The 24,617-nt window shown below is 34.1% G+C and overlaps 1 protein-coding gene across 3 annotated transcripts in view; it reads right to left on the reverse strand.

Annotated features, from left to right (window-relative positions):
• Window positions 1-24,617, reverse strand: part of KIFAP3 (kinesin associated protein 3) — a 144,637-nt gene that overhangs the window by 65,733 nt on the left and 54,287 nt on the right. For all 3 annotated transcript variants that reach the window (XM_012444618.2, XM_012444619.3, XM_064370723.1), the window contains exons 10-11: window positions 22,622-22,784; window positions 487-587 (exon numbers count right to left, since the gene is read on the reverse strand). In XM_012444618.2, the coding sequence (XP_012300041.1) occupies window positions 487-587; window positions 22,622-22,784 (264 nt within the window). The remainder of the gene's footprint in view (window positions 1-486; window positions 588-22,621; window positions 22,785-24,617) is intronic.

Genomic DNA, 24,617 nt, shown 5'->3' on the forward strand with positions numbered 1-24,617 from the left:
AAGCACTTACAAATACAGTATCTCACATAATTTTCATTTGCTTACATATATTTTAATGTGATAAATTGGAAAAAAATCTAAACATACAATTTAACAATATTTAAATTATGGTACATTCATGCAATAGAATTTATGCAACTACTAAAAATAATTTCTGAAGAATGTTCAGTGACATGAGAGTATAATTATGATCTACTAATAAAGCAGTATGTAAAAATTATATATACTTTATAATCTCAATATATTGTTTCTTAAGTATGTAGAGAGAAGTATACCAAAGTGTTAAATAGTTATCTCTAAGTTTGGGATAAAGGAAAGTTATTTTCATTTTTATACAGTTCTGTACTTTTTCAATTTTCTATTACAAATTTATAGTATTATTAAGAAGAGAACTTTTTAAGAGAGAAAATCTTGACAAATCAAGAGAAAAGAGTAAATATATATATATTTCTTAAATGTTTTTCTTAAAACACTTAAACCACTTACCTGTGGTATACAGTCAGTATATGCAAACATTGATTTAAAGCGGTCATCCATGCTTATGTGGTAAAGAACACACATTGCTATTTGTTTGTAGTTGTCATTGCCTAGGAATAAAACATCATGGTGATGGTGATATAAATACGTTTTTTATATAGCACACTCAAATCAATGTACTCCAACTTAAACTACTGAATAAAATCCTTATATAAACTTAATCTGAAAAATATTTTGAGTATCTATTTCAAATCCAAAGTTTGGAGCAAGCATATTCATGTTATACGTGAAACATCACTAATTTCCAAGACAGAATGTCTAATTTCCAAGGTATATTTTTGAAAAAGAAAATTAACCCTAAGAATTAATTATTTTCATGAGTCCAACATAAGGAAAGTTGGGTCATTAGCCTCCCCATCTTTACTGTTTTATCAAAATATGTGATTAATACAGTTCATTTACAGTGGTGATATATAAGAAATAGTAAATAAAAAAGCATATTTCTATGAATCAGAAACTGAAAATATCACCCAAATAATGAAAGTAGTAGTTATAACAAAAAAAATGGCTATAAAATGCTATAAGCTATAACATAACCTAAATATAGTATGAAGAATGTCTCAGAATTTCTAAGGTAAAATTATTCTAGTTTTACACACTTTGAAATTGAAAAAAAAATGAATAGGTATCATAGATTTGAAAAACAAAACGGGAATTGAATACATCGTTTAATCCTACCTGCTTTCAGACAGAACATATTTTAAGGATCTACTTATTATCTCAAAGTCAGTGAAAAAACTAGAGCCAGAAAAGTTGCTTAACTAAAAATATTATCCAAAAAACAACATCCTTTTTGAAAATTCTGGGATATAAGAAATCCTGAAGATATTCCCAAGGTAGTTAGAAAATCTTTAACAGAAATAAACTGGTATAATTTCTTTTCTTTTTTTTTTTTTTGAGATGGAGTCTCACTCTGTTGCCCAGGCTGGAGTACAGTGGTGGGATCTCCGCTCCCTGCAAACTCCGCCTCCCGAGTTCAAGTGGTTCTCAGCCTCCCAAGTAGCTGCGATTACAGGCAGCTAATTTTTTATATTTTTAGTAGAGATGGGGTTTCACCATATTGGCCAGGCTGGTCTCAAACTCCTGACCCCATGATCCTCCCACCTCAGCCTCCCAAAGTGCTGGGATTACAAGTGTGAGCCACTGCGCCCAGCCCTAAACTGGTATTTTCACAAGGCCTAGCATAGAATGTGGAAGTTGTTCAATAAATATCTGCTGTATTGATTCTGTTTTAATATTTAAAAATAAAAGCTGAAGAAATAAACTCATTTAGTCAAAGACAGAAATTACCAGTTCTAAAAGGGGTTCAGAATTTCAGACAAATAAGATTTGAGACAGAAGTATTTTATGAAATTTCAAGTGATCCTTTATTTATTTTTTATTGTAATTTAGGTTCTAGGGTACATGTGCAGATCATGCAGGATTGTTGCATAGGTACATACATGGCAAGGTGGTTTGCTGCCTCCATCCCTATATCACCTATATCTGGCATTTCTCCCTATGTTATTCCTCCCCAACTCCCCATCCCCTGCTGTCCCTTCCCTAGCCCCCGCAACAGACCCAAGTATGTGATGCTTCTCTCCCTGCATCCATGTGTTCTCATTGTGCAACACCCACCTATGAGTGAGAACATGCGGTGTTTGATTTTCTGTTCTTGTGCCAGTTTGCTGAGAATAATAGTTTCCATATTCATCCATGTCCCTACAAAGGACACAAACTCATCTTTTTTTATGGCTGCAAAGTATTCCATGGTGTGTATGTGCCACATAAAAGTAAGGAGAAAAATATAGTGACCCTCTAGTTCCCAAATTTATTTTGAACTTCCTTACCATCTGATATATTTTATCTAACATATAAGCTCCAGGAAAGCAAGGACTTTATTCACTGCATTATCCTCAGATGCAAGAATAGTACCTAGCACAAAGTAGGTATTTAATAATTGTTGATTGACTAGTAATAATCATTTATCAAACATTTACTACATATCAAGAGCCATGTTAAACAAAGTGCATGGCACTGAATCTCAAAACAATCTGTCAAATAGGTCTTATCATCCCTATGTTTCAGATAAGAAATCTAAAGTTTAGAGAAAAATACTTGCTGCATAGCCTTGTAAGTGGTTGAGTGGGGATTTAAACACGGTCTCTCTGATTACAAAATCTTTACCAGGTTATGTTACAATAGTAGTCTCAAACATTTTTTCCTCATTTGATGCCTTCGGTATTCAACATTTTTATATCACAAGGTAAAATTGTTTTCCAAGTAAGATATTATTATCAGGTATAAAAGACTGATAAACACTGATATATGAGAGAATTAAACATGTTTTTAAAATATACTGCTTTTTTTTTTTTTTTTTTTTTTTTTTTTTTTTTTTTTGAGACGGAGTTTCGCTCTTGTTAACCCAGGCTGGAGGGCAATGGCGTGATCTCCGCTCACCGCAACCTCCGCCTCCTGGGTTCAGGCAATTCTCCTGCCTCAGCCTCCTGAGTAGCTGGGATTACAGGCACGCGCCACCGTGCCCAGCTAATTTTTTGTATTTTTAGTAGAGACGGGGTTTCACCATGTTGACCAGGATGGTCTCGATCTCTTAACCTCGTGATCCACCCGCCTCGGCCTCCCAAAGTGCTGGGATTACAGGCGTGAGTCACCACGCCCGGCCCTAAAATATACTGCTTTTTAATCCAGACTTTTAGATTTTGCATCTTTCAAAATGGTTTGGCTGAAGCCTATTTGCTATTGCTTACAATAGCAGTAATAGGGATAAGACAAAAACAATTTGTTTGTCAGATGAACAAATACTAGTAAGCATTTTCACCCTAACTAAAATCTACAAATTCACTAATTCAACTACTTGGAATACAACATATACTGGAAATACATTTTATTTATATGAAATAATATTTATTTCATCCATTTTAGATTTTTTCCCTATAGTATTATTTAAAGAAAAATTAAATTCATAGAAAATTTACAGAATAGAGTCCAGATCAAATCATTTACTCACATTTCTTCTATTGTTTGAAGAGCTTTATTACAAAGTTTTTAAAGAGAAAAGCTAAATTAGAGTCAGAGATAGGCTCTAAGGATAATGACCATTGACTAAGGCTAAAATAAAGCTAAGATACAGTAATATGGGAGAAAATAATATTTAAAGTCTTTGTTTAGAGGTGAGAATTTTATCTGGAGGGAAGTATAATGTAAAAATTGTGAAATCGCTCCAAGTAAGAGAAAAATGCAGACAAAATAAATATTCTCAACCCCAACAATTTTGTCCTTGAGTTTGGAGCACTCTAAATATGTAAGATCTATCCATTTTAATGTTAGATTTTAACAGAGCACATTTTTATACTGTTGAAAGCACCAATTTATACTTATTCTAGTATAAAGCACATTTATCATAGCAAAACATACATTTAAACAGATTCTCATGATATGTAGGTTAAGAATGAAAAATTCCAACTTCATACCTCAAGGAAGTAGGAATCCCTTAGTCTTGGTCAGACTGTATTTCACATTCTTTTTTTTCCCTTAGAAATTTAGATGTTTGAAAATTTTTTCAAACAGACTTTTAAAGCAAACTCTCATATTCTGAAGGCAAGTATCTCCTTCCCTGTGATTCCAGTTATTTTCTGTCTGTCATTCAGCTGTGGATAAGTCCTAGTCCTACTTAATTTTTACAGAATATTTGAAGATACTTTCCCTATGTAATGGATTCACTGGAAAGTAGGATTCCAAGTAATACAACTTATTAAATGGTAAAGGAAACAAAGAAAAATAGATAACTAATATAAAAGATTGTTCAACAACGACGTAAATAATCAAACATTAAAATTCAATGCGAGGCTAGGAATGAAATAGGAAGCTATCCTATGCTCTAGGAGAATCTGTCTGCTGTTCATATCAATGAAAAAAAATTTTTAAAGCAATGTCCTAAGGTGGCACATCATTCACGTAAGGTGAGAGGAAGGAAGGACTCACTTTTGAAACATAAGTACTATATTAAAAGAACAAGAAATTACTGAACATTGGGAAAAGCTAAAAATAAATAAATAAATAAATAAAATAACAAGGGAAATTCTCTAGTTAATTTCATGTACATGTATGTATACGTGTGTGTGTGTGTGTACATACCCACACACAGCTTCCAAAGGCCAACTCAGGATAAAGGGTATCTGTTAGAACAGAAAGTAATCCCAGCACTTTGAGAGACTGAGGTGGATGGATCGCAGGGTCAGGAATTCAACACCAGCCTGGCCAACATGATGAAATCCCATCTCTACTAAAAATACAAAAAATTAGCTGGGCACGATGGCACACCCCAGTAGTCCCAGCTACTTGGGAGGCTGAAGCAGGAGAATCACTTGAACCTGTGAGGCTGAGGTTGCAGTGAGCAGAGATTGTGCTACTGCACTCCAGCCTGGGTGACAAGAGCAAGACTCCAACTCAAAAAAAGAATGAAAGAAAAGAAGTACAAAGAAGAGTCCTAAAATTACTGGCAGATGAATAATATAGATAAGAAGCAGTTCTCAGATATAACAATTGATTTTAATTTTATATAGCAAAACTAATGTCTAATTTCCAAAAGTAGGATGATTCATTTTGCAGCCAGTCCTAGTTCTGCTCTTGTGTACTTTCTCATTTTCCTTTTCTCGTCACACTTACGGCCAAAAGTGAAAGCTTCCTGCAGTTCTCCCACACCTTCCTAATTCTTCTCTATCTGTGATCCTCTTATTAAAAAAACTCTGAATAGGTTTCCCATTTCCTATAATATTCATCTAAAATGATCATCATGTCCAAAAGTTTGCTAAAAACTAAAGTTCTGAAGTTAAGAAAAGCTCTAGGGACATAAGGCTATGAACAACTAATCTTTCTTATACCACAATTCTTTGAGAGGTTAAAAAGAAAGGGTTAAACAAACAATGGTATTGTTCTTATTGCATGTTCAGCATAGTTTTTCACATTTAGACCTTACAGTAATTAAAGGGGTAGGTATTATCTTTGATTCAGAGATGAGGCAATGACATTCACTAAGGATATGACTCTTTCAAAAGGAAACACAGATGTGAATCAGGGATTCAAACCTAGGTCTGACTATAAAGCTCATGCATGTACTTTTTACCAAGTCTTCCAGGAGGCAGCAGAAAGACTGAAATCAATAATGTCATATAAGTGTAAGTTATTATCATCATTCCTTAGGGCAAAGTACAGGAAGGAGATTTCACCTAGAGGGACTCTTAGGATCTGCTGGATCTGGGACTTCTGGGGAAGAGGGTGAGAAGATTGGCAGTAGTGAAGAGAGGAGATGAAATGAAGAAATGCAATCAGATATTTCTCAGAGGACCTGTGCCCAGATATAGTAGGTTCCAATGGATGAAAGAAGTTCTTGATGGGGCAAACTGCGTTATACCCCAAGCAGTTTTGAGGACTAGACCTACAGCAGCCTAAGTTCTGAAACTCACTCTCACTAAATTAGACAGTAACTGCTATCAATCTGTGATTTTATGAGAAAAACAAGGTGCTAGAAGCTTAAAATGTGGATGGAGTGATAAAAGCAATACGCAAACATAGTGGTTGAGAGCTCAGGCTCTGGAGACAGACTGCTTGGGTTCAATCTGTGGCTCTTCTCTCATTAGCTACATAGCCTTGTGAATGTTATTTAAATTCTGTGTTTCAGTTTCAAAATCTGTAAATAACTGTACCTACCTGAAAAGGTTGCTGTGTGAGGATTAGGTGATAGATTCCTGGTAAAGCAATTAGCACTAAGTTTCACATACAATAAACCAATTCAATAATTATCATTTCTTACTATCATTATTATGTTGGCAGTAACATTGTTTTTGTTTTACCAATGCAACAGTACTATCAGGCATTCCTAATATATATGATGCTTTTTTTTTTAAATCCTTAAGACTTGAACTGTAGTTAGAAATAAAGTAAGTTGGAGAGGCAGCCGAGATTTCTGAGATGAGCTAGACAGGGTTCAGAGGTATACTCTGAGCCTGTGGCTGCGCCACTTGCCTTTCTACCTAGTCATTTTCCTATAAAGCTCTGCTGTTCATAAAATTTAGGCTTAGAAGAGTCATCTTACACCTGAGGCTCTACTCCGTGAACCATATATAATAAGAACCCATCATCATTCTCTCACTCTCACAGAGTTACAAATTCCTTAATGGAAAAAAAAAAACTTTACTAAAGAAAATGATCCCCTCTCTATTCCCCGCTCCACACACACATTGTGAAATCTCTTCTCCTTTCATGTTTCCTTCTTTTAACAGAACTTGCTTTCACTCCTAAAGTGGGGAATAGTCATGGAGGGGATGGGCTATCAAGCAGATGAAAGAACGGACAGAAGTCTGAGGACACTGAAGAGAAACCTCACATTAGCTACCCTGTTTCATTTACCTTTAAACAGCATGTCCCAGACAAATAAAACCTATATAAGCAGAGGTGTTTTCCCCATGTTTCAGCTGAAGACAACTGAAAAAAAGAAACTGGACTACAACTAGTGCTGCACCAGATAGACATATATTTTTTTTTGAGGAAAGCATGTGAAAGGGGGTTATAACAGAGCTAAGGGACTATAATATTGTATTCAGGGGTCTAAAACCAAGTTGCTAATGTGTCTTCTGGATTTTATCTGGGTGAAGTTTCCCCTAGAATTCAAACAATTGATTTATAAATAACTATAAATTTAATTTCCCCCTTTTTTGTATTTAGTTAGGGAATGAAAAAGATGTAAACTGGCAATTGGCCTTTATTAAGAAAAATACGTAAATATCTTAAAAATGGTCTTGTTACCCATCTATTATCTTGATGATGCTAGTTCTATCCTACAGTTACAGATCACATATTTTCTTTCTCTTCTAAATAATTTCAATATATGAAGACTACAGTATATATACCATACGTATCTCATTCAATGAATCATAAATGATTACATAAATAATCAACTGCTTAATAAAAATGCCTATAACTTCATGGCAGCTAACAGATACCTGACACCTATAACCAAAAAGACAAGGCATTTTAGAACAAAAGTGAGTACCTGGAGTGGAAAGATGTCTGGAAATAACCTGAATTCATCTATTCAAACACAACTCTGCAGAGAAAGTAAAGGCTATTTGGCAGTCAACATTTATTATTATGACTCAAAAGGCTAATTTGCAGATCACATAGCAATAAACAGCTATTAGAGAGATTAAATGGTCTAAGTAAAATGAAGAACTTATCCTTTATTGTAAACTAATAGTCTTCTTCATTCACTGAAAGAATATCTGCGTTCTTACAAAATAAACACCAAGAAAAAAATCTTATATACCCTAAATGAATTCCTACAAGGAATGAGATTGGAGGGCATGATTTTTTCATGAGAATTCATGACTAGAAGCCATAAACTCTAGCTAACCAGCTAGGATTCTTCTATATCTTACAAATGGCAGACATTTCAAAAAGGCTCCTTTAAGACATAAAGACATTAATTATTCCCTAATGGCATCCCAGGTAAAAACAGGCTGCCAACAGTCGGCATCCTGGCACAGCACCAAAGGCTCCGTGAATTTTGAGCACAGGCAGTGAAAAGACTGAGTATTTTGAGAACTAGGTTCTTAATGACTGGTGGTGGATTAGTCAAATCTGTTCAAGTAATAAGGGCAGGGTAGAAAAAAAATGGCCTAGTCATTATGATTCCTTTGGCATTTATGGTAATAAACATGAATCATGATGAACTCACTGGCTATTAAATGCAGAGGTCATAAGTACTTCGATAGGATTTCCACAGGAATTCACCGTTAATTAGCTGGATCATTATTTGAAAGTGTTACTGAATTATCTTAGCATTTGTGCAGCCATTCCCCTCAAATTGGTCATTCCCAGCTGAGGGCAGTTAATGCCTTAACAAACTGGTCATTAACTCCAGTAACTGATTTTGTGGGAATTATTGCACTTATAAAGTACATTCAAGAGTTTATAAGAAACATTGCATCTTTTTTTCTTTTTAAAGAAATTTACAGCTGTAGTTCAGCTGGGGCAGCTAAAGGAGAGAAAAAAATCAGCTCTCTGGGCAGCTCTCAGGATCGATTTTCTGCAAATTAAAAGGCAAAACACATGCTGATGGGTTTTGAATTTTAAAATGTCTTCAGTTTTTTCATCTCTGAAGTGATTAGTAAAACCACCATTCAATTACTAATTTTGTAAGACACTTGGGATTTTTCATTCACAGTTCAGTCAAGCAGAAATATGAGTTCTGAACACCAGAACTCAAAGCCAAATTTCCGCTTCTGCAGTAGACCCAGCCCAACACTGTGAAAACAAAGTGAGAACACAAGTTACGGGCCACATTATTAGCCAGATTCTCATTCCCATCTACACTCTATGTCTTCATTCAAAGTAGAACACTCCCTTTGATGTCACAAAGACTCCATGAAAAGATAAGAGAAGTGAGAATATAAGCACACCTGTATTAGAATAGAACAGCATTAAGGTGATATATTACCTCTGAAAAGTCTATATCAATACAACATGCTTTAAAATTTGCAGGTGTCTTTAAATTTATTATGGAGTTAGAGCCCCTAAAGTTATATTATACAGTGAAAATGCCACAAGCAAAACCCACCACTTAAAAGATAATTGTAATAATTATTTAGCATGTTGACTATACTGACATAGACTAAAAATATACTGAAGTTATATTAGAACATCTTTGATACTTGTTTTCATATAATTTTATGCTTATTAAAGCATATACTGCAGATGTATACTCAGTAGTCTACTTTAAATTTGAATTTGCACAGACCAATGCTTAAGATTGTAACTATTTGAACGATCTGTTTCATAATAGATTTCTCTATAGTCAAGATTTGAGATGAACAGATAAAAATCAATAGCTATTAACCAACAGTTAAGGGGAAAAAATAAACATAATTTATAGGTTACAAAGATTAGTATGAACACATTAAGTACAACAATAGTTTCTGAGGAACACCGGTTCATGGATAAGTCATTTTTTATGTCCAATTATTTAATTTTAAAAGTATGAGAAACTAACATTGCAGATCTACCAGTAAGCTAAACACTCCATTTTTAGAGATATTCACTAAATGAGTACTCTTATATACAACGTTTTGATGGATTTTCTCTGTTTTTTTTTTAGTATGTACAACTGTACATTTTGCCATGCAGCTTATTTTTCAACATGTCTTCAATTATTTTATTGTCTTCACTAGAATTTTTATTACATCCAGAAAATACAACTTATCTGCAATAAGCCCTAAAGGATACACATACTTGTGGTACAAATGATAAGGACCAAAATAAAGCCCTTAACAATGACTACTTTCTAGCCTGTATGTCCACATCATTGACTTAATATGCTTTGGCCAAATTTTACCATTGAGAAATGGAGACACCCTAGGCAATATTCACACACACAGTATTGGAACCAGCTGGTGACAGAAGAATCTTAAGAAAAAAGGCTTCTTGATTTAATTGGGAAAACAGGAGGAAGCATAAATTTTACTGCCATTAATAACTTCAAGCAATCTTGATATGACTCTACCTCACCCTGACGGCGAGACATGTGCTTTCTGTTAAACTGTTTGCCACATCTGACCTCTATTGTTTGCTCACTTGATCAGGTAAGAAAATGTAGGTTTATTTATAGGATAAATGAGGCCTATTAAAATTGAGAAACAGTGTAGTAGTCTATGAGGAGTTGCATTCTGAAACAGATGTGTGAAATTCCATAACAGTTTGGTAATAAACAGACCAACCGAACCAATTTATTATTTTTTTTAATCTACTTTAAGTTTCTTAAAGAAACCATCATAAAGGCAACCTAGTTTCAAAAAAATGGAAAATACTTCCTGCTTGGAATTCATTATTCTGACCATTTCCAAACAGTTTTTAATAAGTCAGAAAAGGCAAAATGTTGCTTTCTTCACAAAATAAAGTTTTATTTCTTCATTCTTCATGATGTTCTTGGTAAATTAAAAATTAGGTCATACTAATGTAAAGTGAATAAGTGAATTTAACATTGTGGAAAATTTTCAAAGGTGTTCAGATGTTAACTTTGTCAATTTTCTTTTAAAGACATATGACAGAATGGTCAAAGGAAATAACCCTTAATTTCTATGTGATCAAAGTTTAGAGTTCAACAGTATCTGCTCTAGTGATCTCCAACAATAAGGGAAATCAGACTTGTCTAAACCGGAAGAAATCAAACATTTATCACTTAACTCTTGACCTGGTCTGACTCCTTACATGCTGATGAAATCTTTCTACAGCCCTGTAAAATGCCCTGAACCCATATTACCTAAATGTAATCTAGACAAAAATGAATCAGGTGCCATTCTTACTCTCAAAACCAATTTTGGGTCTATTCACAGAACAGAGAAACATTATATCAATCTGGAACACCTCAGAAACTCTAATTTGTCTTCCAATGAAGACAATATGGTCTAATATTACTGACTAAAAATATAAACCTTTTGAAATTATTCACATAAAATTGTAAAACGGGCCTGATGTGCTATTGAATTTAGGAGTCCCAATTTTCCTGTCATAACCAATAACATTAGTTTCTGCACACACCAGCCATGCCAACTGGCACAGACTTAAAACTCTTAGAAGAATCAACATTTAAATGATGGTGCAAACCTTCACACTAGTAGCTTTCAGTGCTATACGTTTATCACTGACCAGTGTGGCTCTGCTGATTAAAAACAACTTTAAGAAATATGTCAGAGCTAGCTAACTTTTTTAGTTAATTTGCACATAAGTTTATAGATTATATATGAAAACGCTTAACACAAGTTAAACACATCAGATGAATATTCATTATGACTCAATTTATAGCTATTACAATTATTTTAAGTATAGAAAAACTTAGCAACATCTATAGGTAACACTACTAATTCCTCAGTTTTTAAGGATGAGAAACATCCTCATCTCTGCTTATAAATGAGCTAAGGAGGTATCCCATGCCAGGGTAATTTTGTGATACTGGGTTCAAATTATACAGACTTCTGAATACATTTAAAAGCAGTTTACTAATCTAGGATTAAGACTCGTTTCATCTCTTTGAACAGTGGTTCTCAAACTATCTGTGGTGGTGAGACAGGTTTTTGATTTATTTCCCCTAACATTTTTATTAAAGTATAATAAAGTATATATATACTTAAATTATAGTATATATAATTAAAGTATGATAAATTATAAATACATAATAAATGATATATATATATAAAGCATAATAAAAATGAAAATAAACAAAGGATACATAAAATAGAAGATTCAAATTTGTATTATAACATTCAGCAGACAAAATCTTATTCCGTAAAACTGCTATATGTGTCTAAGTGCTTAGTTTTAATTTCTGGACTTACACAATATAGACCAGTAACAACTAATAACAAACAGACCAAGTACTAGTCTGTGGACCACACTTTGAGTATCACTGTATTAGAAGACTCCTGTCCTGAATTCACTCATACATGAGAAAGCTATAAAATGTAAGTGAAATTAAGGTGCTATTTCAATGTTTAAAACAAACCCTTTATAACCCAGCTTAGAAATACTCAAAACTGTGAAGGAAACTGTTTTCTGTGTCCCTAATCTCTCATTTGGCAACCATTAGCCCCCTCAAGTCTTTCCCTTCCTTTTCTTCCTTCTTATCATGACTAACATTTGTATAGAACCTTCTAATTATTAAATACATGCTTATTCTCTCATCTGATTCTCAGAACAAACCTGTGAGTTAGAACCTATTTTATCCCCTTATTTTCTAAATAAGACAAAAGTCTCAGTGAAGATCAACTGACTTGCCTAAAGTGACAAAGGTAATATAGGGCAAAGAGAAGACTCAAGCTCAGCTCCTTTGATACTCCTTCTTTTCATGTGTTTCTTTCATCCATTCATCCCTCTAACCACCCACCAAATATTTATTGAGAACATACAATGTGCTAGGCATTGTTCTAGGTATTAGGAGTAAAGAAGTGAACAAAACTGATGGAACTCCATATTGTCATGGAGCTTATGTTGCTGGGGCCTGGAGGGAGGACAGGGGAGGTGGGCGGTGCACAGGTAATAAACAAGATAATTATATAAAATTTATATTCAATGGTGATTAAGTACTATGGGGTAGCAGCTATATTTTGAAGATAGAGCTCACTGGATTCCTGAGAGTTTGGATAAAGCATAGGAGTGCAAGAGGGGAGTCAAGGATTACTCCTCCAGTTTTAGTCTGGTTAACTAGAGAAGTTATCAATGACTGAGTAAGAAAGACTGAAAATAGTAAATTTAGGTAAGTGTAGGGTAGAGATCAGGAGCTTAATTTTGAACTTGTTAAATCTCAGATGCTAATAAGGCATCCAATTAGTAATATCTGGACCAAGAAAATCAGAAAGGAGCCTGAGATTATTTTATTTATATTTGGGAGTCATCAGTATAGGCAGAATATTTAAACGGAATGAAGTCAGCAAAGTAGTAAGCACAGATAAAGTCCAAAGACTAAGCACTGGACGCATTCTAATGCTTAGAAATTGGAAAGATGAGGTGGAAGCAGAAAAGGAGACTGAGAAGGATTGTATATTTAGGAGGATCCTAGCTATTAAGAGTACTGAGTCCTGGAAAACCAATGGAAAAAGTTAAGGAGTAGGGAACTGTAACAAATACTGCTCATAGATGGAGTAACATGAGTACTGGGAATTGACCATTGGCTTTAGCAATGTGCAGGTCACTGGAACTTGACCAGAGTAGTGTGACGGAGTGTTTGTGTGGAAGGTGAAGGGTGGGAGTGACAGCTTCATTGGAAAAGCCTCAATAGTGTGTAAAACAATGAGAAGAGGGGACAGAAAGAGGAGAGCGAATAGAAGGAAGCAGAGAGAGGGAGAGAGAGAGGAAGATAGCAGATAGGGAAAGAAAGAAAGATTGAAAACAGGGAGAGTGGGCATATTAATACACATGAAAGGGAAGAGGAAAAATGAAGACAGGAAATGAAGATAATTCGTTTGAGGAGAGTTAAAATGGGAAGAAAAGAAACAACATAACTAACTAGAAGGTAAAAGAAGTGAGAGTAAAAAATAATATTTTTACAATTGCTACAAAGAAAATAAAACACGTAGGAATACAACTTACAAGGGATGTGAAGGACCTCTTCAAGAAGAACTACAAATCACTGCTCAAGGAAATAAGAGAGGACACAAACAAATGGAAAAACATTCCATGCTCATGAATAGGAAGAATCAGTATTGTGAAAATGGCCATACTGCCCCAAAGTAATTTATAGATTCAGTGCTATCCTCATCAAGCTACCATTGACTTTCTAGACAGAATTAGAAAAAACTACTTTGAATTTCATATACAACCAAAAAAGAGCCTGTATAGCTAAGATAATTCTAAGCAAAAAGAATGCAGCAGGAGGCATCATGCTACCTGACTTCAAACTATACTACAAGGTTACAGTAGCCAAAACAGCATGATACTTGTATCAAAACAGATATATAGACCAATGGAACAGAACAGAGGTCTCAAAAATAATGCCACACATCTACAACCATCTGATCTTTGACAAATCTGACAAAAAGCAACGGGAAAAGGATTCCCTATTTAATAAATGGTGTTGGGAAAACTGGCTTAGCCATATGCAGAAAGCTGAAACTGGATCTCTTCCTTACACCTTATACAAAAATTAACTCAAGATGGATTAAAGACTTAAATGTAAGACCTAAAACCATAAAAACCCTAGAAGAAAACCTAGGCAATACCATCCAGGACACAGGCATGGGCAAAGACCTCATGACTAAAACACCAAAACTAATGGCAACAAAAGCCAAAATTGACAAATGGGATCTAATTAAACTGAAGAGCTTCTGCACAGCAAAAGAAACTATCATCAGAGTGAACAGGCAACCTACAGAATGGGAGAAAATTTTTTGCAATCTATCCATCTGACAAAGGGGTAATATCAAAAATCTACAAGGAACTTTAACAAATTTACAAGAAAAAAAACCAACCTCATCAAAAACTGGGACAAAAATATGAACAGACACTTCTCAAAAGAAGACATTTATGCAGCCAACAAACATGAAAAAAAGCTCATCATCACTGGTCATTAGAGAAATGCAAATCAAAACCACAATGAGATACTATCTGATGCCAGGTAGAATAGTAATCATTAAAAAGTCAGGAAGCAACAGATGCTGGAGAGGATGTGGAGAAATAGGAATGCTTTTACACTGTTGGTGGGAGTGTAAATTAGTTTAACCATTGTGGAAGACAGTGTGGCGATTCCTCAAAGATCTAGAAATAGAAATACCATTTGACCCAGCAATCCCATTTCTGGGTATATACCCAAAAGATTATAAATCATTCTACTATAAAGATACATGCACATGTAGGTTTACTGCAGCACTATTCACAATAGCAAAGACATGGAACTAACCCAAATGCCCACGAACGATAGACTGGATAAAGAAAATATGGCACACATACATGATGGAATACTATGCAGCCATAAAAAAGGATGAGTTCATGTCCTTTGCAGGGACGTGGATGAAGCTGGAAACCATAATTCTCAGCAAACTAACACAGGAACAGAAAACCAAACACCACATGTTCTCACTCATAAGTGGGAGTTGAACAATGAGAACACATGGACACAGGGAGAGGAACATCACACACCAAGGGCTATTGTAAGGTAGATGACAAGGGGAGGGATAGTATTAGAAGAAATACCTAATGTAGAGGACAGGTTGATGGGCACAGCAAACCACCATGGCATGTGTATACCTATGTAACAGACCTGCAAGTTCTGCACATGTATCCCAGAACTTAAAGTATAATAATGAAAAAATTTAGTTAACATTTTAAAAGCTGACATAAAAATTTGGAACATTACTCAATTTAAAATATATAATAATATCACTCACAACAGAAAAAAAACCTGACATAAAAATTTGGAACATTACTCAATTTAAAATATACAATAACATCACTCACAACAGAAAAAAAAGTGTAAATAAACTCAAAAATTAAAATTGTCCAAAACAGTTCACCAGTGAAATGCCACTTTTATTATTGTTATTATGTATGCACTCTGCAAAACATTGCCATCTGTCACCATGTACTGTTTAACTTTTATCCAAGAACAAAGGCCCTTCCAAAGAACACATTTCAGTTGGGTATTTATGCTCCCTCTTGTGCTCAAATCATCCGTAAGCATATCGAACAAGCCTCAGCTTATGAAATCTCTAAGCCAAAGCAAATGAGAGGTGTAACAAAATATGTGCATGATGCATCAGACAAAAAGCTAGGAAAATTTCACTTTTCAAGTTACTTTTGAAACACTATCAGTACATTCTCCAGGGTACTGAAGAATACACTATGACAAGGAATTTCCTTGCCATCTTCCAACCCAGGATAGTGTGACATAAGGAAGCACTCTTGAGACATATCAAGGTCAAGTGGCTTAATAACTTTTGACAAGGGAAAAGTTTTTTTGAAGATCTGATTCTTGGATAAGCCAAAAAAAAAAATCTTTAAACACTTTTAAAGAGTTAACACTACAAAAATCCCCAAAAGACTGTATCTAACAATTAGTTAAGTAAAGCCAAGTTTTGTAGGTCCAATTCAATTTGCAGATAATCACATTTGCTGAAACCAATGGCTGTGATAGATCTCCCAGATGTTAGCATTAACTTACCAGACATAAGAAACTATCTGTCAAGGTACAGGAATGATATAACTGAAATGATTTATAACTGATAGAGAACTAAGCAGAAATAAATTTAGTATTCTTATGAAATCTCAGGAAAATAACATGTTAAAAAAAATAAATGAATAAATTTGGTAATATTTAGAAGAAGGAAAACAAAGAAATATTCAGATATAAGGCTTCCCGTGGAACCAATTAAAAATTTAGATTTTCTCCACTCTTAGGAAAAGATCAAAACTACTCAAATCATTTTCAGCGATAAGTGAAGACAGAAAATTTAAAATAATTATATATAATAGTCCTTACAAATCCCTTTTTGTGTCCCTGGTGTTAAAAGACAAAGCTAAATTCAAAATTCTTAAATGAAATGCTTTATGTGACAAAACAATATTAAAATAATTTTTGGTTCTATTTGAATTAGTTTCCCTTAGAGCCTTACATGGAAAAAGGGCTGAGCTATAATACAATTTCTCCTTTGCCTTTAATTATTCAAATCACAAAACTTTAATTATATATATTTTTTCAGTTTATTCTCCAAGTAAACTTTGAGTAAAGTTATTCAGCCATTAACACCAATCTTACAACAGCAGGGGTCGCAATGTACTAGTTCAATGTTTCAGGACACTGAGAACAGATTAACTGTTCACATTGCATAGAGTCTGAAAGATTCCCAACTCATTGTACTGTAGTTAAAATAATCTATAATTACATATAAAAAATATCTTTCTATTGTGGGGGTCCCCAAATTATAATTTTAAAAATCTACTTAAAAGCTGATAGCATTTCTAGTGAAAGAGCATAAAAATCACTTACGCTAAGTTCTACCATATGCATTAGCTCCACAGAGGTGCTTCTAACCTCTTTAAAAATAAGTAATTTTTATACATGTAACAGGTATTTTTAAAATTCAGTCCACTGTCAACTTGAACATATATTAAACATTGAGTTTATTTCTGAAGAAAAAGGCAAACTGATCATTCATGTCTACTGCATACTTTTATATTCTTTTCTCCACAGTAAAGAAAACACACCCCAAGTACTTTAAATATTTGATTTACAAAAGGTTTCTGCGGTTAAATTTCTCTAAATTTTAATTCCACATAATCACTCCAATTATTTGCCAAAAACTAATCTAAAATAATTTAGATTGCCTACTATTTAACTCATTAAAAAATAAACTAAAAATAACTTTTTTAAAAAAATCCAGCAGAAACAGTGATATTTCTGAATGTTTGAAGGAAAACAAGTTTAACCACTTCCTCTAGTTCATTATTTTTCATCAAACCAACCAGGAACATCAAATCAATGAGTAACTAATAACTAGCATAAAAAGGAAATACAATAAAATATGAAGTGTCCATTGCAAATAGAAAAGGTAAATACTATTTTGTGAACATTTTTATTTAATTACATATATTAAACAAAATAATATATGTCAAATATAATATATAACGTGTATGTGTATGTGATGTGTATGTATACATGTATATTCACGTGTGTATACAAACATATACACATCACATACACGTGAGGGTTGGGCTACACTGTAAAACATATATTTTAAAAATGTACTTTTTTCACCTTAGGAAAAATATATCTTATTATGGATTGAGGTAAAAAATGTGTGAAAGTCACTGTTCTAAATAAATTTTTCCTGTCCCTTTAAAATCCATGTCCTTTATAACACAGCTTCCTTACTGTATCTTTTGTATAACCATAGTAGCCAAAGATCACATATGTTAAATGTATCACTGAATTACTCAATTGACAAGTTTAGCTTATTGTGTTAGGAGTTAATGATTTAACTGTCTACACATGTAACATATACATTAACAAATGTAAAAATGACCATTCTAGTAACATCAGAAAATCAATTATACACTAAATGAAATTTCTATGAACATAGCAGAGAGATATAATCAAGAAAAATCAGTTTCTTCAGAGTCAAAAGAAATGTTACAAGGTCCATGCAATAAAATTCAAGAACATTACTACGAAGAGAACCCTTGGGGAACTCATTTGGAATTCATTTAAAAATATATATACAATTCAAATAACTTCAGTTGTCAGTTTCCAAGACCACAAGGGAATAGAAACAGATTATTATAAAAGAGAAAAATTGCTGCTATAGAAATGCTGCTGGTACAGAAGAAATGTGAAGTGACAGCCAAGGCCAGGGGAAAAACAGAAAACTTGTATATAAAAATGAAAAATACGTGGCGTTCTGGGACCATTTAGCAAGGGGAAATCCTTGGGCTAAGTAATATTATTTATGGCCCTGTATAATAAATTATCTTCAGACTTGCAAACTTGAATAAATGATAATAGAAACAATAATAGCTATACCTAGGGTCTCTAGCTCCAAATCCCATGTTTTTAATCATTAACACTATACTGCTCACTAAAATTTAAAATTACGTTCAAGATATTAAAGTAAATTTAAGAAAATAATTTAGAAAACAAAGATGTAATTAATTTTTAAAAGATCTTCTCCTATAAACTGAATGTCTATGTCCCCCCCAAAATTCTTACGTTGAAACATAATCTTCAGTGTGATAATATTTGGGGCTGGAGCCTTTGAGAGATGATTACATCAGGAAAGCAGAGCCACCACGTATGGGATTGGTGTCTGTAATAGTCTGTTGGCATACTGCTAATAAAGACATACCCAAGACTGGGTAATTTATAAAGAAAAAAAGGCTGGGGAGGCCTCACAATCATGACTGAAGGCAAATGAGAAGCAAAGTCACATCTTCCATGGTGGCAAACAAGAAGAGCTTGTGTAGGGGGAACTCCCATTTATAAAACCATCAGATCTGCTGAGACTTATTCACTACCATGAGAACAGTATGGGGAAAACACCCTTATGATTCAATTATCACCACCTGGCCCTGCCCTGAAACGAGGGGATTATTGCAATTCAAGGTTAGATTTGGGTGGGGACACAGCCAAACCATATCAGTGCCTTTAGAAAAGACACCTCAAAGAGCTCCATTTCCCCTTTTGGCATATGAGGATATAGTGAGAAGACAGCTGTCTATAAACCAGGAAGCAAGCCCTCCCCAGATCCTGAATATGTTGGCAACTTGATCTTGAACTTTACAGCTTCCAGAACTGTGAGAAATAAATTTTTGTTGTTTATAAGTCACCCAGTCTATTCCCTTATAGAAACTTGAACTACCTAAGATACCTATGCATGAAATGATTAAACACCCTTAATAATATAAGCCTGGAGAACTTATCAAAAAAGATCCTTTCTAGATATCTAGTTTTTTGGGATTCTATGTATTTTTATTTTGATGATAATTTCACATATTTATAATTTTGTAATACTGCATTATCTCATTTAACTCTTCCCTATTAATGTATACTATTATTATCTACATACTGGAGATGAGAAAACTGACATATAGATTAGGTAATTGTACAATATCACATAACTGGTATCTGATGAAGCCAATATTCAAAGGCATATAGTCTGGCTCCACAATCCCAGCTTTAATTAATGTGCTCTGGGCTACCACAGTTGCAAGACGGACTACATACTGTGGGATTTGCTATGATGTGTCAGGATGTACTATTTAAGAGATTCTGGTAATCCTGAAAACCCCAAAATAACTTTCAGGATCATTTTCTTGCTCACCAATGTTCCAGTTCTACCCATTCCAGGCATTTGTCCGCTCCCTTGAAGTTAGGCATGGCCAAATGATTTGCTTTTATCAACAGAATGTAAGCAATAATAATTTGTCACTTCAAAGTGGAAGCCTTTAAGAAAAGCATGCAATTCTCCATATTCCTGTTCCTTCACACTTCTCTATTTCTGTTCCTGGCACTAACATTCTAATAGTCATAGATTTTATGACATACTTTTCTATCATTACCCACATCCAAACAGTAACTATAACATATTCATCTCAGCTATGGTATGTCCCTTCTGCTCTTTCCTTTTGCCTCATACTGGACATATTACATCTTCTCTAAATGAGGTTTTCTTTACTTCTTGTTTTGCCTATGACAACAGGCTACTGATCTCATCTTCAGACTCTAATAGTGAGTCCATCAAATAGAATACGTCAGATTAATTTCCCTTGAGCAGATTTTTTATTATAACTTACCTAGATCAAAAGTCTGCAATGATTCCTACCATCAGTTGTAAGTATAAATGTCTCAGCAATGCTTTAAACTTCGTAATACCACTTAAGAGCATAAATCCATTTTTCTAAATGTTACCTTTTGCTTATTCTTAGTCATATTCTATGCTCAAGTTGAAAGGCAACTTATTACTCCTTCTATTGGCCTAGCTCTATCTATGTCTTAGATCATGTTGATTGCTTTACCTGAATACTTTCTACAGCCTAAATTCTTAATTCTTTCATAAATATCACCCTGTGAAAATGACAATTTTTCAATATCAATTTCAAATGAAACCTTAATGATAAAGTATCAATATGGGAATATCATCTCTTTGGAATCTCAGATATCTACAGGTTGAAAACATTTCTCTATAGTGCTTAGCACTGTGCTTTGCCATGGTAGAGGGGCAATTTAATTCAATTTACTGAATTAAATTGAACTACATATTCAACAGAGCAAACTTTTTAAAAAAAAATTACCTAATTTGTCAACGAAAATGTAACAATTATGAGAAAAGTATTCGTACTCAGAGTAACATAAGTCAGCAACATTTATAGAATGTCTACTTCATAACAAATGATGATGATGTTGGTAAGAAACATAACAAAAACCAGTATTTGCTAAGAAAATACTACGTGTCAGGTACTTGGCAGGCAATTCCTCATTTGATCTTCAAAAACTCTAAGTTGAATTATTATCCTCATTTAAAAGATAAGGAAACTGAGTCACAAAGAGTTTGCATAACTTGCCCAAGGTCACATGATTACACGTAAACAGTCACAATTCTACTAAAACAGTCTGACTCAAGAAACTGAGCTCCAAAAGAGAAAAAATATTAATTTATATATTGGGTATGTCTTATATCCCACAATTTACTACTTGTTAACAAATTATGAAGTGGGTATCACATGACTAATTTCTTAAAAATCTCTTTTAAATCATACATTTTATCATATGTTACAAGGCAATTATTTCATAAAAGCACAAGACTAGAAACTGAACAAACCAAATAGACTATGAATTCCTTCAGGCCAATGACTGTAATTTGCTTATCTTCATACGCTGAGAAGCTGACCTAATATGTGACACATAATTATGTCAGATTTATAATAAGTGAAAGGTCACATGAATTAAATTTAAGACCATCAACTTTCCTTTTAAAGTTTTTTTTTTATTCCTCAAATGTCTACATTGCTTTGGTTCTCCAAAACCAATTTTTGAAAGTGGACCTCAATAGAGTAACTTCTAAAAAGTATAGTAACATTGTTGTGCAGTATTTGAATATACAGAGAAAGCTGTAAAAAAGAATGAAACTGCTATTGTGAAACAAAGGAACAAAGAGCTAAGTAACAATTTGCTTTCTGGGTAAGAAAGGCAGTGGCACAGCAGGTAGAGGAAAATAGCATGTGAAACAGGTAGACAGCCACTTAGGCATAAAAGAGCTTATTTAGGAAACTGCAAAGGTTTCAGTATGGTCATAGTGTAAAGTATATGTTGGGACTGGCGGAGCCCAAAAAGATAGATATTGGATAGACTGTAAAGGGATTTAATACCCTACAAAGAAGGTTAGCATTATGTTGACTGTACAGTGTTAACTCTTGAACTCATCCTTGTCACAGACAGGTATCTTGCCGGCAGCCAAAACAAAATAACCTGTAAACTGAATTCTCTAAGATAGTAGTTTATAAGTCATGCTATACAAAATATCCTTTTAAGAGGCTGGGGTGGGAGGATCGCTGGAGCCCAGGAATTCAAGACCAGCCTGGGCAATATAGTGAGATTCTGTCTCTATTAAAAAAAAAAAAAAAATACCCTTTTTAACTTAGTAACAAGTTTCCATAAATTAGCTCATTTTTAAGCAGTATTTTAAATGTATGGAAGAATATAAGAACTTAAATGATACCTGCTTTTTTTTTTAAAGAAAAATGCTGAAGATATAATATTTTTTTCCTTCTCGCTTCCCTGCTTATCTTTCCTTGCATCATTACTTTCATTTTGGCTCAGTATGGATAAATGAAGTCAAACGGTTAAAAGCTGCTATTTTAGTTCATTCTATAGCACCATGGAAATCCTGGTACAGATCATTTTTCACTTACTTTGCTTGTTTTTATTATTAGTTCCAATCAAAGGATAGAGACAAAATTTTTTTTGTTCAGGAGGCTTTTCAACACAGAGCTCAATTCTGCAGTGATGTTGGAAATTCCAGGCAATACTGTCATTAATTTTTAAAAAGCATACCTAGGAGTGCAGTGAGCTTGGGAAGCAGTCCAACTTGTACCATCTTATTCCTCAGTCCTGTGTCAAAGGACAGATTTAGTAAAAGTCGGAGGGTGATATTCAGTAGATCTTCATGCTCACAAGGTATCATTTTCACCAGTTTTTCAACAATATCCATTTCCACCTAAGTAAAATAAAAATACAAATACAGTGATGTTCTGTTGCAAAATAGGACAAAAAATATATAATTATTTTTTCTTTGTTTTTACCCTAATGTGTATCTATTTTATAATTATATGTTAATCTTACACTCCATTTCAATCTGTAAACTTTCCTGAAATCAAACTTTGAAGGAGAAAATATATATGCCACACCATCCTCTCCTTCCCTCATTTAATTGCATCAATTGGAAGACAAATTACATTTGATCCTCAAAAACATTTTGCATTATTGAATACCACCTACTAAGTACCAGGTCCTATGCAAAGAAGATCTCATCTTGGCTTTCAAGGATTTCTCAGTAAAAAAAAGAGTGTAGGCAGGGCAAAGTGACTTACACCTATAATCCCAGCACTTCAGAAGGCCGAGGTGGGGATCCCAAGGTCAAGAGATCAAGACCATCTTGGCCAACTTGGTGAAACCCCATCTCTACTAAAAATACAAAAATTAGTGGGGTGTGGTGGCACATGCCTACAGTCCCAGCTACTTGGGAGGCTGAGGAAGGAGAATCGCTTGAACCTGGGAGTTAAGAGGTTGCAGTGAGCCGAGATTGTGCCACTGCTCTCCAACCTGGTGACAGAGCAAGACTGTCTGAATTAAAAAAAAAAAAAAAGAGAGGGAGAGAGAGAAAAGACAAATAGAATGAATAATGAAAATATAACGTGATAAAAACTGAATGAACAAAATGCTCTGAAAACAGCATGGAGAGAACTACTAACCTACCTGGTAGAACAGAAGACTTCAAATTAGGAATAAAGTTAAAAAAAATGAGTAAGAATTTGTTCTCTGGTTCGGAAAGGCAATGGTAATACAAGTTGAGGAAAAAGCCAGTGGACTAGCATTTAGGAATAGAAGAGCTTGTTAGTGAATTGCAAGTGCTTTGGTATAAGCATAGTATAAAGTATATGTTGGAGATGGGCAGAAGGCTATAAGACAGACCTACACAAATTGTAGAGGCTTTTAATGCTGTACTGAGAAGTTTAACATTATTATATGGGAAGTAGTGTCTTGAATGATTCTAAGTCCGGGGGTGATGTGATCAGATTTGTTCGTAGACTAGGAATACTCCTACAATCCAAAGTCCTAAACACTAACCAAGCACCAACTTGTAAAAGGCCTATTTAAAAACAGTATTCTCAGAGTCCTTTTCTGTACAATCACTAAGGTAGATGTATTTTCTGTTAACTGACTGACAAACGGAAAAAGAGGCTTAGCACAATGAAGGCAAAACATTATTTTAATTTTTGTCATTTAATTTGAGGTGGTGTCCAGTGAACATTTAAAAATTGTATGAAACTCAGGAGAGAAGTTAGACTAAAAGCAATAGTTGAAACTTTAGGACAGGGATCAGTAAACTATGGTTAGTGGGCCTATCTGGCCTGCTATCTGTTTTCATTCAACCTATGAGCTAAGAATGGCTTTTGGCTTTTACAGTTTTAAATGGTTGAAAAAGAAAATCAAATGAAGAATTATATTTCATGACACACAAAAATTATATGAAATTTCAATTTCAGTTTTGATAACTATTTACTGGAACAGAGCCGTGATCATTTGTTTACCAACTGTCAATGGCTGCTTTCAGGCTACAACTGGAGCAGAGTTAGTAGTTGCAAGAGAGATCATACGACTGGCAAAACCTGTAATATTGACTATCTGGCCCTTTGAAGAAAAAGTCTGCAGACCTCTGCTCTAGAAGATTATAAAATTGCTTTAAGAGAACTTATTTCATACTCACAGAGGACAGAACTTATTTAGTAAGAGAAGCCCTGCATTCAAATTTTTTAAGGTAGCAATCAGA

The sequence above is a fragment of the Aotus nancymaae genome, unplaced genomic scaffold, assembly GCF_030222135.1.
Source record: "Aotus nancymaae isolate 86718 unplaced genomic scaffold, 86718_ANA_hifiasm-v0.15.2.pri h1tg000108l, whole genome shotgun sequence".
Classification (NCBI taxonomy): domain Eukaryota; kingdom Metazoa; phylum Chordata; class Mammalia; order Primates; family Aotidae; genus Aotus; species Aotus nancymaae.